The sequence below is a fragment of the Alnus glutinosa genome, chromosome 10 (genome assembly GCF_958979055.1).
Source record: "Alnus glutinosa chromosome 10, dhAlnGlut1.1, whole genome shotgun sequence".
Taxonomy (NCBI): domain Eukaryota; kingdom Viridiplantae; phylum Streptophyta; class Magnoliopsida; order Fagales; family Betulaceae; genus Alnus; species Alnus glutinosa.
The window spans coordinates 4,598,873-4,611,651 of NC_084895.1; the positions used below are offsets into that span (position 1 = coordinate 4,598,873).

A 12,779-nucleotide genomic window follows, 5' to 3' on the forward strand; every position below is an offset into this window, starting at 1 on the left:
TGCATAGAGCAGCCTTGATGTGACGTCCAATCACCATTCAAAACCACCATCCACTGTTCATTTTCCTCGAACTCCTCATTCCCACGCCATCGCACTGTTCAATATACTCGATCAACAGCTTTTGCACGTTGGGAAACTCAAACGCCTCCTTCAAGGCTTCAACCCACAACACTCATGAATCTCTCAAATTCATCCATTTGTACTCATACACGTGGCATTTACTTTTCCAACACCCAATCACATCCCAAAGCGTCATACCAAAATTAAAAACCCATCCTTTAAACAAACATCTCACAACAGAACGGCATTAAACGTCTGCCTTCTACAATCAAATTAATTACTATTATTAATCTCTTCCAGCTAAATACAGGGTCGTTAATTTTGATTTTTAAATGTTCATAAATAAAAACTGGTTTATCTAATTAATTCAAATAATGTAATCTAAATAATACTTAACTGATAATTAGCATAAATAAGCTCGAACACATTCCAAAAAAAAAAAAAAAAAAAATAGAAGAAGAATTAAGTTTAAATACAACATCTAACTCGCTCATAAATAGAGCTTAAAATAAAATAAAATAAAGCATACATCATACATAATATACATGCATATCATATAACATTATTTTTATTATTTCCATTTCGTAATTAATTAGAACACTTAAGTGGTTATTGTGAGACTGTTGATGAAGTGTTGATGAAATGTCACTTCATATTATGCTGTACATCTTCCTTTCATATTATGCTTTACATCTTCCATTCATTTCCGTTTTCACGGTTTCCCTTCCTTTTATTTTCTTTTCTTTAATTTTGTTTAAATGAATTAAAAAAAAAAAAAAAAAAAAGAGAGCCAGAAGCTTTAGCTTTTACTAGACAAAGACGTAAATGGTTGATATGTTGCCTGTTTTGCTATTTTGACATTTGAGAGAGGATCATCTAAAATCACCTCATTTAGAGTAATATAATCTCACTAGATTCTGATTAATTTATAGATATATTTTATAATTAAAAAAAAACAAAAAAAATCTACGGTGTTTAGATTTATTAGTACGATTTTTATGGGGTTTACGGCAACCTACAGCTAACAACGTTTTAATTGGATTGATTAGAATCCCAAACAACGTGGGCATAAACAACGTACTCAAGTCAAACTCATTTACCTATTAAGAAAGATAACGTTGTTATTAGTTGGGATTCTAATCAATCCAATTAAAAATTGAACTTTTAGATCGGTCCTTTAGGGTTAATTAATCCAATTAAAACGTGTGGATATATGCAAAAATCCCATCGATCATGAACTCGAACAAAAAAACAAATCAAGAAAAGAAATTAAAATATTATTTTGATGATATCTCAAACAAAGTTGAGAAAGTTATCCAATATGCTACAACAAAATTGCAAAAAAAAAAACAAAAAAAAAAAATTACAATTTTTTCCTAATCACTGTATTGATCTCTCTAGGCAAATAACGCATCCCAGTCAGCATCCCAAAAATCTTCCAATGGAGGAAGAATCGGCAGATCTCCACCCTCTGGCGGCTGTATGCTCATGATGGTTTCCAAATCAAAATTAAAATCAGAGGGATCACTGGACGGTAGACAGCCCATGATGGTTTCCATATTAGACTCCGCTGGGATCCATATTGCCTGAGGCGGTGGACATTCAACAATATTGCAGCAAACCCTCTTTCTCTGATGAGATTCCTCCTCGAAGCGTCTTTTGACCCCACTTGATGATTCTGATCCTTTCTTCTGAAGGCTACAGAGGACCAAGTTGGTACCCTGTTGCTGCTCACCAACGAGGGAGAACTCGTGCATGATCCAGTTTGAGTTCTTCGTTGTCGAGCCCTCTTTTACATTGAAATTGAATAGTTTCCTGGCCCCGATAATATCACCCCGATTATCATAAATCTTGACAGTACAATTTTCATGCCAAACCCCACAACCGGCTGTTCGTGAAACACGATTTTTGCTTAGTTTCTTCAACGTGGTGAAAAAGTAAACCTTCTCCTGATCGCCGCAGATTTCCCCGGGTGGCTTTTCACCGTATAGATCACAATCGGGGATGCCATCCCAGGAAAGTTCTTCGCCCTTGACCTTCTTCACCAAGTAGTGGCTTATGAGCTCTTCATCGGTGGGCATGAACCGAAACCCTAATGGCAGCATCGCATGCATAACCACCATCAATCTTTCTTAACAAGGATTTCTCTCAGTACGTAAAATGAAAATCTAGGGCAAACCGGAGGTTTATTTGTAAGCCCTGCCGCACCGACCGACGTACCTAAAACGATAATTGATCATTTTTTTTGAAAAAAATCAAATAAAGATAACATTCTTTTTATTTGAAAAAAATCAAATAAAGCTAACCGTTTAAGTAAGGCGGTACCGCATTGCCCTGTACAACTCGGCTTATTTCTTCCATTCTTTTTCGTTGCTGTTGAAGACTAGATTGTTTCATAGCTGCCCTCTGCATGTGTTGTGGGTGTACCGGGCCACGGCGGAAGAAAAAGAAGAATGAGAGGACCGGAGATTATTGAAGTTGGTTCAGATATCCTCTTCATTTCCATGCGCTTCCTTATCGTGCTAGTTAATGCATTGAAATTGAAGAAGAAGAAGAATGAAGCAAACGAGGAGTTTCTTTTGGGAACAAACACAGGGCTCGAGAATGATGTACAGGCACAGAGAGAGCATTTCGAAAACATAAAAAGTTTTCATCGAGCTCATAAAAAAATAACCATTTTCATGTTCATTGGAATGAACAAAGGAATCTTACTATCGATTAGGTAAGTATCGATAGTAATCATCATAAAAAAACACATTGTATGTAGGTGTTTTGCTCATATTTACTGCCCTCTCTAATTTTTTATTTAGAGGGAATTGTGTGCATGTATGTTATAGTGTATGTTCATAGGATTCAATTTTGGATTGTATTGTATACTCATTTAGTGGCAACAAATTATTAATCTCTTACAAATACAGGGTCGTTAATTTTGATTTTTAAATGTTCATAAATAAAAACTAGTTTATCTAATTAATTCAAATAATGTAATTTAAATAATACTTAACTGATAATTAGCAAAAATAAGCTTGAGCACATTCCAAAAAAATAAAAAAAAATAAAAAAAAAGAAGAAGAAGAAGAATTAAGTTTAAATACAACATCTAACTCGCTCATAAATAGAGCTTAATTCACACTCAAAATGTAATTAACAAACTAAATTTGAACTTAAAATATGCAATTTCACATGTATAAAGGGATAATTTATGCCCCCTTTATTCAAATTTTATCAACAAATTATATTTTCGAAATAAAAATATTAATAAATAACTTAAGTACAAAGCACTTTTAAAAACATGAAAAACGGTTTTCAAACTAAACAAAAAAATACCATCCAAACAAAGCTTACGGACAACTCCTTAAACTGTTAAATTACTGCCAAACAACTTAATAATATAACATTAAAAATTCATTATTTTCCCTATTACATTTTATTTCTATTATATAACAAACATATATCAATCTATTAAATAATAACTTTTTGTTTTGTTTTTAAGGTGATACTAGGAGCAATGCTCAAGGGTGTCATCACTGTCTTGAGATCCAACGGCCACAACTAGAAGGAACTACAAACAATCTTATATCCGTACAAGCTCCAAGGTGATATGACGTGTAGAGGTCCCCACACACATCAAATCAAATCTTTGCCTCAGTCCAAGTAGTACCACTGCTCAGCCTCTTTACTAGTTGGACGGCTCCGATTGATTGATTCTACCTCTCTGCGTCGATCCCATCACCCCTCCACTCAGATCGTTTCCCTCCAAATCCCTATCTCTCTGCCTTCTCACTTCCTCTTACGTGGGTTCTACCCATCATGCCCACGTCACACTCCCAAGACATCCCCTCCTCCCCCCAATACGCATTGTGTAATCAACACGTGGGTCCAGGGACTGCCTAGGGAAGATGAAAAATAGTAATTTGTCCAATTTTATAATTAGCTCCTTGCCCCCTAATTAAACGAATGTTATTTCACGATCCCCAAACTTGTATTAATTACGTTATTGTTAACATCTGACCCCAATTATCCAATATGTGCCCTTGTCTTACGTTATTGTAAAATATTAAATGCATTATATAAACGCGTTTTATTTTCTCTCTCTGTGTACGAACCATAAAGTAGAAAAAAAAACCAAAAAAAGGCACTGGGATATTCCAAAAACTTCAACAACTCGGAGGAAAAAAAAAACACTCTATTAAGGTAATAAAAAGTGAAAAATGAGGTGCTGTTTGGAAAACCTTTTTCCCATTTTTTATTTTTTGAAATAATAATAAAAATTGATTAATATGATATAAACAGAAAAAATAAAATGAATTTTGAATTTTTTGTGAGGGAAGAGTGAAGGAAAAATTAAAATGAATTTTGAATTCTTTGTGAGAGAAGACGCCAATCAAGTAATTAATAATTAATACCTTTATTTTTTGGGTGCTAGGTCTTACATAGCCTGCCCTAAAGAGAAAAAGAAAAAACAAGAGAGGTGTTTCAGGAAGAAGGAGGTGTTTGAGAAGGAGGGAGGCTACCTTCCTCCCCCCAATTGTGTTTTTCTCCTAGTCCTTCTAGAGCCATGGAGATTCTTTTGTTTTCTGCCTGACTTAGATCTAGTAGAGCTTTTGTTCTCCTAGTCTTTCTCGGGTTATAGAGCTTTGGGTCTCATAGTCCTTCTAGAGCTATGGAGCTTTGTGTTTTTTCTTGTTTTTGGTTTCTTCAAGCAAGAAGGCTAACAATAGACATCTCGTAAGGAAGCGGCTTCTCTGTACATTTCATCTGCGAAAGTTTGGCTGAACTTTCTTTTTCTACATTTACTTTTGAGGCCAGATCTATGTTTTTCCACCGGTTCCTATAAGACACCCGCAGTTTCTCTTCCCACATCGGATTGTGTTGGGTGCTTTATGTAGTTGTTTTTTTCTCTGTTTTTTTATAGTAGTTTTTGAAAATCTGTTTGTTAAATTTTCAGATTTTACTGGACTTTTTATGGCTTGTTAGCTAGATCAACCCTAGGGCTTTAGGGGGGCCAAATTGATAAATTAAAAAAAAATAAAAAAAAAATAAAAAAAAAAAAAAAGGAAAGAAAAGATTGTTGGGGGGGAAGGGGTTAGGGGCCGAAACTAAGAAAATAGAAAAAAAAAAATAAGGGGTAAATTTTTATTTTTATTTTTTCTTTTTAGATTTTTATTTTTTGGGGGGGGAGGGAAACTTTTGGCCCAAGCCAAAGAGTAGCTTCGCCCCTGATTAACCATATTTTATTTGTTACGGGTGCTTTATTATTAAAGAGTGGCTCAAACATCTGTCCTTATAATATTTATTTATTTGTGTGCAGCACCAAAGTCAGATTTTTTTGCCTTAGTGTGTAGGGTGTCGATGTGTCTCTATTCATTGTATTTGCCATCATGCCTCTTCATATTAATGCATGGTAGTTCCGGGTATTTTGTTCAAATAAAAAAGTAATTAATAATTGAGCTGACCACGAACATAAAATTATGATCGATTATTAAACAAGCTATACTCATATAATTTTATTTTTATTATTTTAAATTCGTAATTAGAACATGCTTAAAAGGTTATTACGGGTCTTAATATGGATATAAGAAATGTTACTTCATCTTCCATCCATCACTGTTTACTTCAACCCTTTCTTTTTTCATTTTTCATTTTTTAAAATTGGATTAATTCGCTTCCCAACTAACAACGTTCCAAAAAAGGTAATAAGTTTGATTTGGGCATAGTTCTTCATGCATTGTTACCTTTGAAATGCAAATATCTCTATTGCGGGTGCAAAAAAGTGGGGAGACTTACAATATGATAAACTCTAGAATACTTTGACTATGAGAGAGTACACCAATAAAATAGAACAAACAAATAAAAATTTACAATTTTTTCCAAATCCAACTAATCTTAATTTTTTCAATAAAATAGAAAGTACATTGTTAAACAAAATAGCGAAAAGTGATCTTTCAAGAATGTTTGAAAAAAAAGTGACAATTTGAAAATGAAAAAAATTTATGCATTAATCAGATTTTTAATGGGTGCATTTTAAAAAATACACAATTTTAAATGTTTTCTTAATTATATTTATACTTTATTTTTATCATACAAGAGTGTTGACAATTTTTTTCTTCATAAAATTCAAAAAACCATTAAAATCCTTGAAGTCCGATCATGAATGAAACCGCTCCATACCCAAACTTCACATCCATCACAACCAAAATCCGTCGAAGCCCATCCACAAACAGACCTCCCAAACATCAAAATTTTAATCTTTTCAATCAAACAAAAAGTGAATTGTTAATTAAAATTAAAGAAGGTGATACGCGTAAGAGTGTTTAGGATAAAAAAAAAAAATGGCAATGGCAATTTTGCGACATGTAAACTGGCTGTTTGTAATAATAGGCGGTGGGTTATGGTTTAAGAGATAACTACTGTTTGTAATTGTTGTCATAGTTTCCAATTATCATAAGTAATTAGTTTCCTAATTAATATTCTTTTTTTTTTTTCTTAAAAATAAATAAATCTACAATCAAAAAGCAAAAACACAAGAAATGGAAAAAAAAATTCTCAAGAAAATATATACTAAATTGTATTTAACAATGCATAAATCATACATAATATCCACCATAACTCCCTTGAAACACTCTTTGACCACAATTTATGGGTTGCAGGCAGTAAGGATTGCTTAGACAACAATTTCCAGGTTGCAATACGTAAATAATTTTTGAAAACTTCGGTGCAATCAAGAGGGCACTGTCAACTTTCAAACCGTAAAGAACCAATTGAAAGTCAATCAAAAATTTTCAAAAGAAATGAACAATCATCGGTTTGATTATCGTATGCAATGTCAACAAACTATCAGACCCAGCTTGGTGACACGACCTAGCAACCCGATCCACCACTAAAACCTTGGCTACCTTCTCCAACCCTCCATACAGTCCATCACACTTTCTGATCATATTTTTAATATCAAATATCCTGTACCCAAAAAAACGTACCATCGGACCCATAAACGCCATCAGATCAAGTGGCAGTTCTCGCCAAATCAAGATTTTGATTAGGTGACCAAAATCATAAGCTTCATGGAAAGTTGCCCAAGTGATGGTCGAATTTCTTAAGAGACTAGAATTTATGAATAGCTCCAGTAATGCTATAGAGTCCGGATTGAAAAGATCAGTCTCCTTGTTGAAGTCCCTGAAAAGATCAGTTTCCTTACTTTCCCACTGACCCATATTTCAATGTGTTTTGCTAGCAATTAATCATTGAATATTAATCAAATTATGCATCGAGATCTATGAATATTAATCATGCATTGCGGAATTAAGGAGCATTAGAAATCATCATTAGAATGAGAAGTGGGAACAGTAAAAAACTCCTGAAAGCGTTTTGATATTTGCTAATGGTAAATGGTGTGCTGTGAATTAAGGAATTTTTCCCTTTTTATCATGTTTCTCCTTTGCGGATAAAATTTAACGATTAAAGATTTTCTGGATTAAAATTTAATATATCGAAGAAAGATCCTTCAAACTATATATATTTTTCTATCGCGTTATGCCATACGTACGGAGGAATTTTCGTACAACTCAGCTTGTAAGAGATTTATGTCTTAACTATGTATAAATATATAGTTAAAATATTTATCTATTTATTGTTAAATATCTATATACAGCTAGTTTTTTTTTTTTTTTAATCTACATATATATATAGAGTCTAATTTGCACATGTTAGATTGATGGGTCATGGGTGTATAGGACAATTTGTTCAATATGTGTATATTGAACAAATTTTTATTATATATTTTATAAGGTTTTAAAAAAATTGATTATACTGGAATAATTCCAGTATAATCAAATTTTTTAAATTGAAAATCTACTTTCTTGGCACATATATCATGTGCCAGTAAACCAATGGAAACTAAGGTTTAGTGGCACATAAATCATGTGCCAGGAAATTAAAATTGCTGGCACATAAATCATGTGCCATGAGACATAGTTTGCTGGTACCTATATATGTGCCATGAAACACAGTTTACTGACATATATTTATGTGCGAAAATTATGTTTCGTGGCACATATATATGTGCCAGAAAATTGAGTTTCTTGGCACATGATTTATGAGCCAGCAAAATTAATTCCCTGCTCATATATCATGTGTCAGAAAATCAATTTTACTGACACAGAACTTATGTGCCAAGAAATAAACTTTCTTGACTATAAAGCTGTGACATTAGAGATATGTGAGGAATTAAAAGTCAATAATTGTTTCATGACATTTAATACCTACTTCTTGACACATAATAAATGCCAAAAAATGTGTTTTATTTATTTATTATTATTTGTAGTGAATACTTGCGTGTTACCTATATATTCTTAGTTTAGTCTATCATTTTCCAAAATATTCAAAATGAAATTTTGAAAAATATAGTAAAATGTATAATAAAATTACGGATGAACATTTAAAATCTTGTGTTTTTTAAATTGTATTTGAATTTTTTTAAAATAATGTCCTCAAATTTGTTTTTTATTAATGAAGAAAACAATAAATTATTGAATGCTTTGGTTTTGAAGGACTAGAATGATATTAATTAGCATGATTCATGTTGTTGTCATTAGTATATGGCAATGAAAATAAAAAAAATAAAAAAGTGTATGGCAATGATAACAAATGACACGTGTTATTATAATAAGTAGGAAACGAATTGTTTTTATTAGTTAATTGAAAATACGTACACCCCTACGTGTATGCATAGCACATTTCCTTTGCAACCTCAACCTGCTGCTCATATTTACTAGTCTCTCTAGTTTTTGCATTCTTTTAATAAAATGCATGCCAGGCTGTAAAGGGGCGGGCAGGGAAATATCTCTACTTCGGGTGCAAAAAACTGGGAGACATATAATATGAACTGTAATACTTTGACCATGAGAGAGTACACCAATAAAATAGAACAAATAAAAATTTACAATTTTTTCAAAATCCAACTAATCTTAATTTTTTTTTTTCAATAAAATAAAAAGTGCATTGTTAAACAAAATAGCAAAAAGTGATCGTTCAAGAATGTTTGAAATTGAAAAAAAAAAAGTGACAATTTGAAAATGAAAAAAATTTTACGCATTAATCAGATTTTTAATGGGTGCATTTTAAAAAATACACAATTTTAAATGTTTTCTTAATTGCATTTTTATACTTTATTTTTATCATTCAAGAGTGTAGACAAATTTTTAAATCAAAGAACCATTGAAATCCTTGAAGACCGATCATGAATGAGACTGCTCCATACCCTAACATTACATCCAGCAGAACTAAAATCCCTCGGAGCCCATCCACAAACAGACCTCCCAGACATCAAAATTTTAATTTTTTCAATCAAACAAAAAGTGAATTGTTAATCAAAATTGAAGAAGGCGATACGCGTAAGTGTTTAGAAAAAAAAAATGGCAATTTTGCAATACGTAAACTGGCTGTTTGTAATAATAGGTGGTGGGTTATGGTTTAAAGAGGAAACTGCTGTTTGTAATTGTTCTTAGTTTTGTAGGTTAGTAGTTTCTTGGAAAAAAAAAATGAACAAAAAAGGAAATAGATCTACAACCAGAAAGCAATAGTACAATAAATGTATAAAAAATCACAAGAAAATATACTAAATTGTATTTAACAATGCATACGTCATACATAATATCCACCATAACTCCCTTGAAACACTCTTGGACCACATTTTATGGGTTGCAGGCAGTAAGGAATGCTTAGACAACAATTTCCAGGATGCATAACGTAAATAATCTTAGGAAACTTTGGTGCAGTCAAGAGTCTAGTTCTGTCAACTTCCAAGCCGTAAAGAACCAACTGAAACTCAATCAAACATTTTCCAAAGAAATGTACATTTTTCAGTTTCATTATGGTCTGCAACGTTAACAGACTGTCAGACCCAGCTTGGTGACACGACCCAGCAACCCGATCCACCCCTAAAGCCTTGGCTACCTTCTCCAACCCTCCATACAGTCCATCACACATTCTGATCATATTTTTAATATCAAATACCCTGTACCAAAAAAAATGTGCCACCAGACCCATAAACTTCATCAGATCGAACGGCAGTTCTCTCCCGATCAAGATTTTGATCAAGTATCCAAAATCATAAGCTCCGTGGAAAGTTGCCCAAGTGATGGTCGGATTTCTTAAGAGACCAGAATTTACGATTAGCCTCGCAAAATCCACAGAATTTATACCCATTTCTCGATATTTTTGGAAGTCAATTCCCTGCCGCTCCAGTAACGCAATAGAGTCCGGATTGAAAAGATCAGTCTCCTTGTTGAAGTCCCTGAAATTGAACTGTCACACAAGGCAAGAATCCCCGTTTGCATCGCACAGAGCCAAACCCAGTTGAATAATCTTAGTTGCATCAACGTTGCGCTTCATGGATAGGTAATTCTCAGCGGGAGACAGTTTAGAGTGATTACGGCAGGGAGCAGGGAAGACGTGGCCTGGAAACTCAGTGTCCAAGGCAACGAAACGATGATGGGGGAGAGCTCGGGCGATTTCAGAGAATTCTTGTTCGAGGTTGTCTTGCCAAACCTCACGTACAACGATCGGATGGGGAGTCACCATTGCCGTTGCTGCAAATAACATAACAAATGATATGGGTTTTAGGGTTTCCTATTCCCTTTTTATAACGTTGGATCCCACCGGCTTTCGGACATTTCCAGGAAATAGCTGGATTTTTTTTTTTTTTTTTCCTGGGTCCGGTTCACGACTACTCGGAGGGGTCTGAACCGGTGTGTCCGGTTCAAGGTTTCTCATTTCGGCTGTGCCTTGATTCGTGTAGGGTGACCAGCGGGGACTAGTAAGCCCACCGTGAGGAAAGGCTTTAAGGAAGAGTTTTGAAACGGGGTTGACGGGGAGCTCCTCCGAGTCAGCGGATGAACCGGTCAGCCTCCGGAATAGCTCTCTGAAGGTGACGATGGTGGTGAAGTCATGGTGTTGTGTTTTTCCATTTTAGAGAGGGAAAGAGAGAGAGAGAGAGAATGGTGATTTGTTTCGCAGAAGAAAAAGAAGAACGAGAGAAGATAACTGAAGTTGGTTCAAAATACCCAAATCAGCTGTAGTTGATGGCTTGGTTCAAAAGTTAACGCATTGAAATTGAAGAAAAAGAAGAAGGAAGCAATAAAAGCGTTTTCTTTTGTCTCTCTTTGTGTACGAACCATAAAGTAGATGGATATAAGGTTGTAGTCAACCATGGGAACAAACACAAGGCTCGAGAATAAATATGACAGGCACAGAGGTATAACTGAAAAAAAATGAATTTGAATTGCCTAAATGTGCATTGGTAAACAAAATAGCAAAAAGTGATCGTTGAATAATACTAGCAGTTATCCTACTATATTGATTCTTTTATTTATATTTAAAATTTTTTTTATAAAAAATATCAAAAAAATCTTCCACAATAGATGTTCTATATTTAGATGAGAAGGTTGAGAATGAATAGTAATTCTCAATGTATACATGTCTACTATTTATTCTTTATATATTATTTTAATATAAAAAAAGTATAATTAATTGATATAGGGAAGAAAGAAAAAGTAGAAAAGAGAGAAAAAAAAATAAAATAAGAGAAAAAAATAATATTTAATTGATATAGGGAAAGGTAAGAGAATCTATTGTGGGGTATTTTTTTATAAAAAAGTAAAAAATAGTTTTGTTCTCTAAATATAAGAAAAATAGTTGGAAATCTACTGATAGTGTTCTAAGAATATTTGAAAAAAAATTACGCATTCAAATCGAATTTAAGGGGTTCATTTTTTATTTTTATTTTTTTAAAAAAAGGATTTTAAATGTTGAACCTTTGCTTTACAAGATATTTAATTACATTTTTAAAAGTTGCATGTTGAAAATGTTGGACCCACTTGTGAGGGTGGGGACGAATGTCTCCCAAAAGTTTCAAATTTCTTTTTAAAATATGTAATTTGTAAAATTTGTCTCTCTAAAATAATGTTATTTGTTCCCTTCAAAAAATTTCTTTTAGTTTTGCCCCTTTTTATAAGGAAGAACCGAAATATCCTATTCAATTATTATTATTATTTATTATTTTTTTTTAAGCCTCGTAACTTTTGTATCCAGTAATGATTTACAATTTAATATAAAATTAAATTTAAGACTTCTATGCTTTTATTTTCATAAACACACATAAATACAGATATAGAGATATTATATGTATCTTCGTGTTTATGTATATATATAAGTTTGTCCCCCCAAGCCAAAAATCTTGGTTCCGCCCCTGTATGTATGTGTCCGAATTTGAGAAATTGGGATTGTGCTTGCAATTGCTGAGCTTTTTACCATGGATTCTCTTAAGCTTTTTTCTGTTTCCCCAAATTTGATCAATATGATTCATTTTTTATTTTTTATTTTTAAAAAAAAGAAAGTAAATTACGCTTCGGTCTCATAAACTATCATCCATGTGTTACTTATTTGTATAAATTATAATCCAATGCAACTTGAATATTATTTTGAAATTTCGGTGTCAATTTGCTTCCTCTGTTTAAATTAGTCATTTAGCTGGATTAAAAAGAAAAAAGAAAAGTGGAATGATTAAATTATCCATTTTATTTAATGTGAAATAGATAGTCTCATTTTAAAATACCCTTTTATATGGATTTTGTTCATCCTAGTCCCTAGACAACGTTTTAAACATTTTATGGCTGAATAAATGTAAAACGAACATGTTTGTGAATGACAATTTGGTCATTTCA

The 12,779-nt window shown here is 32.9% G+C and overlaps 1 protein-coding gene across 1 annotated transcript; it reads right to left on the minus strand.

The window, feature by feature from the left end:
- Positions 1–9,699: 9,699 nt before the first annotated feature.
- LOC133878918 (probable CCR4-associated factor 1 homolog 11) lies at positions 9,700–10,638 on the minus strand. The gene is made up of 2 exons (XM_062317479.1): positions 10,400–10,638; positions 9,700–10,351 (listed from the first exon to the last, which is right to left on the minus strand). The coding sequence occupies exons 1-2, from the start codon at positions 10,636–10,638 to the stop codon at positions 9,700–9,702; spliced, it is 891 nt and encodes a 296-aa protein (XP_062173463.1).
- Between the last annotated feature and the right edge of the window lie 2,141 nt (positions 10,639–12,779).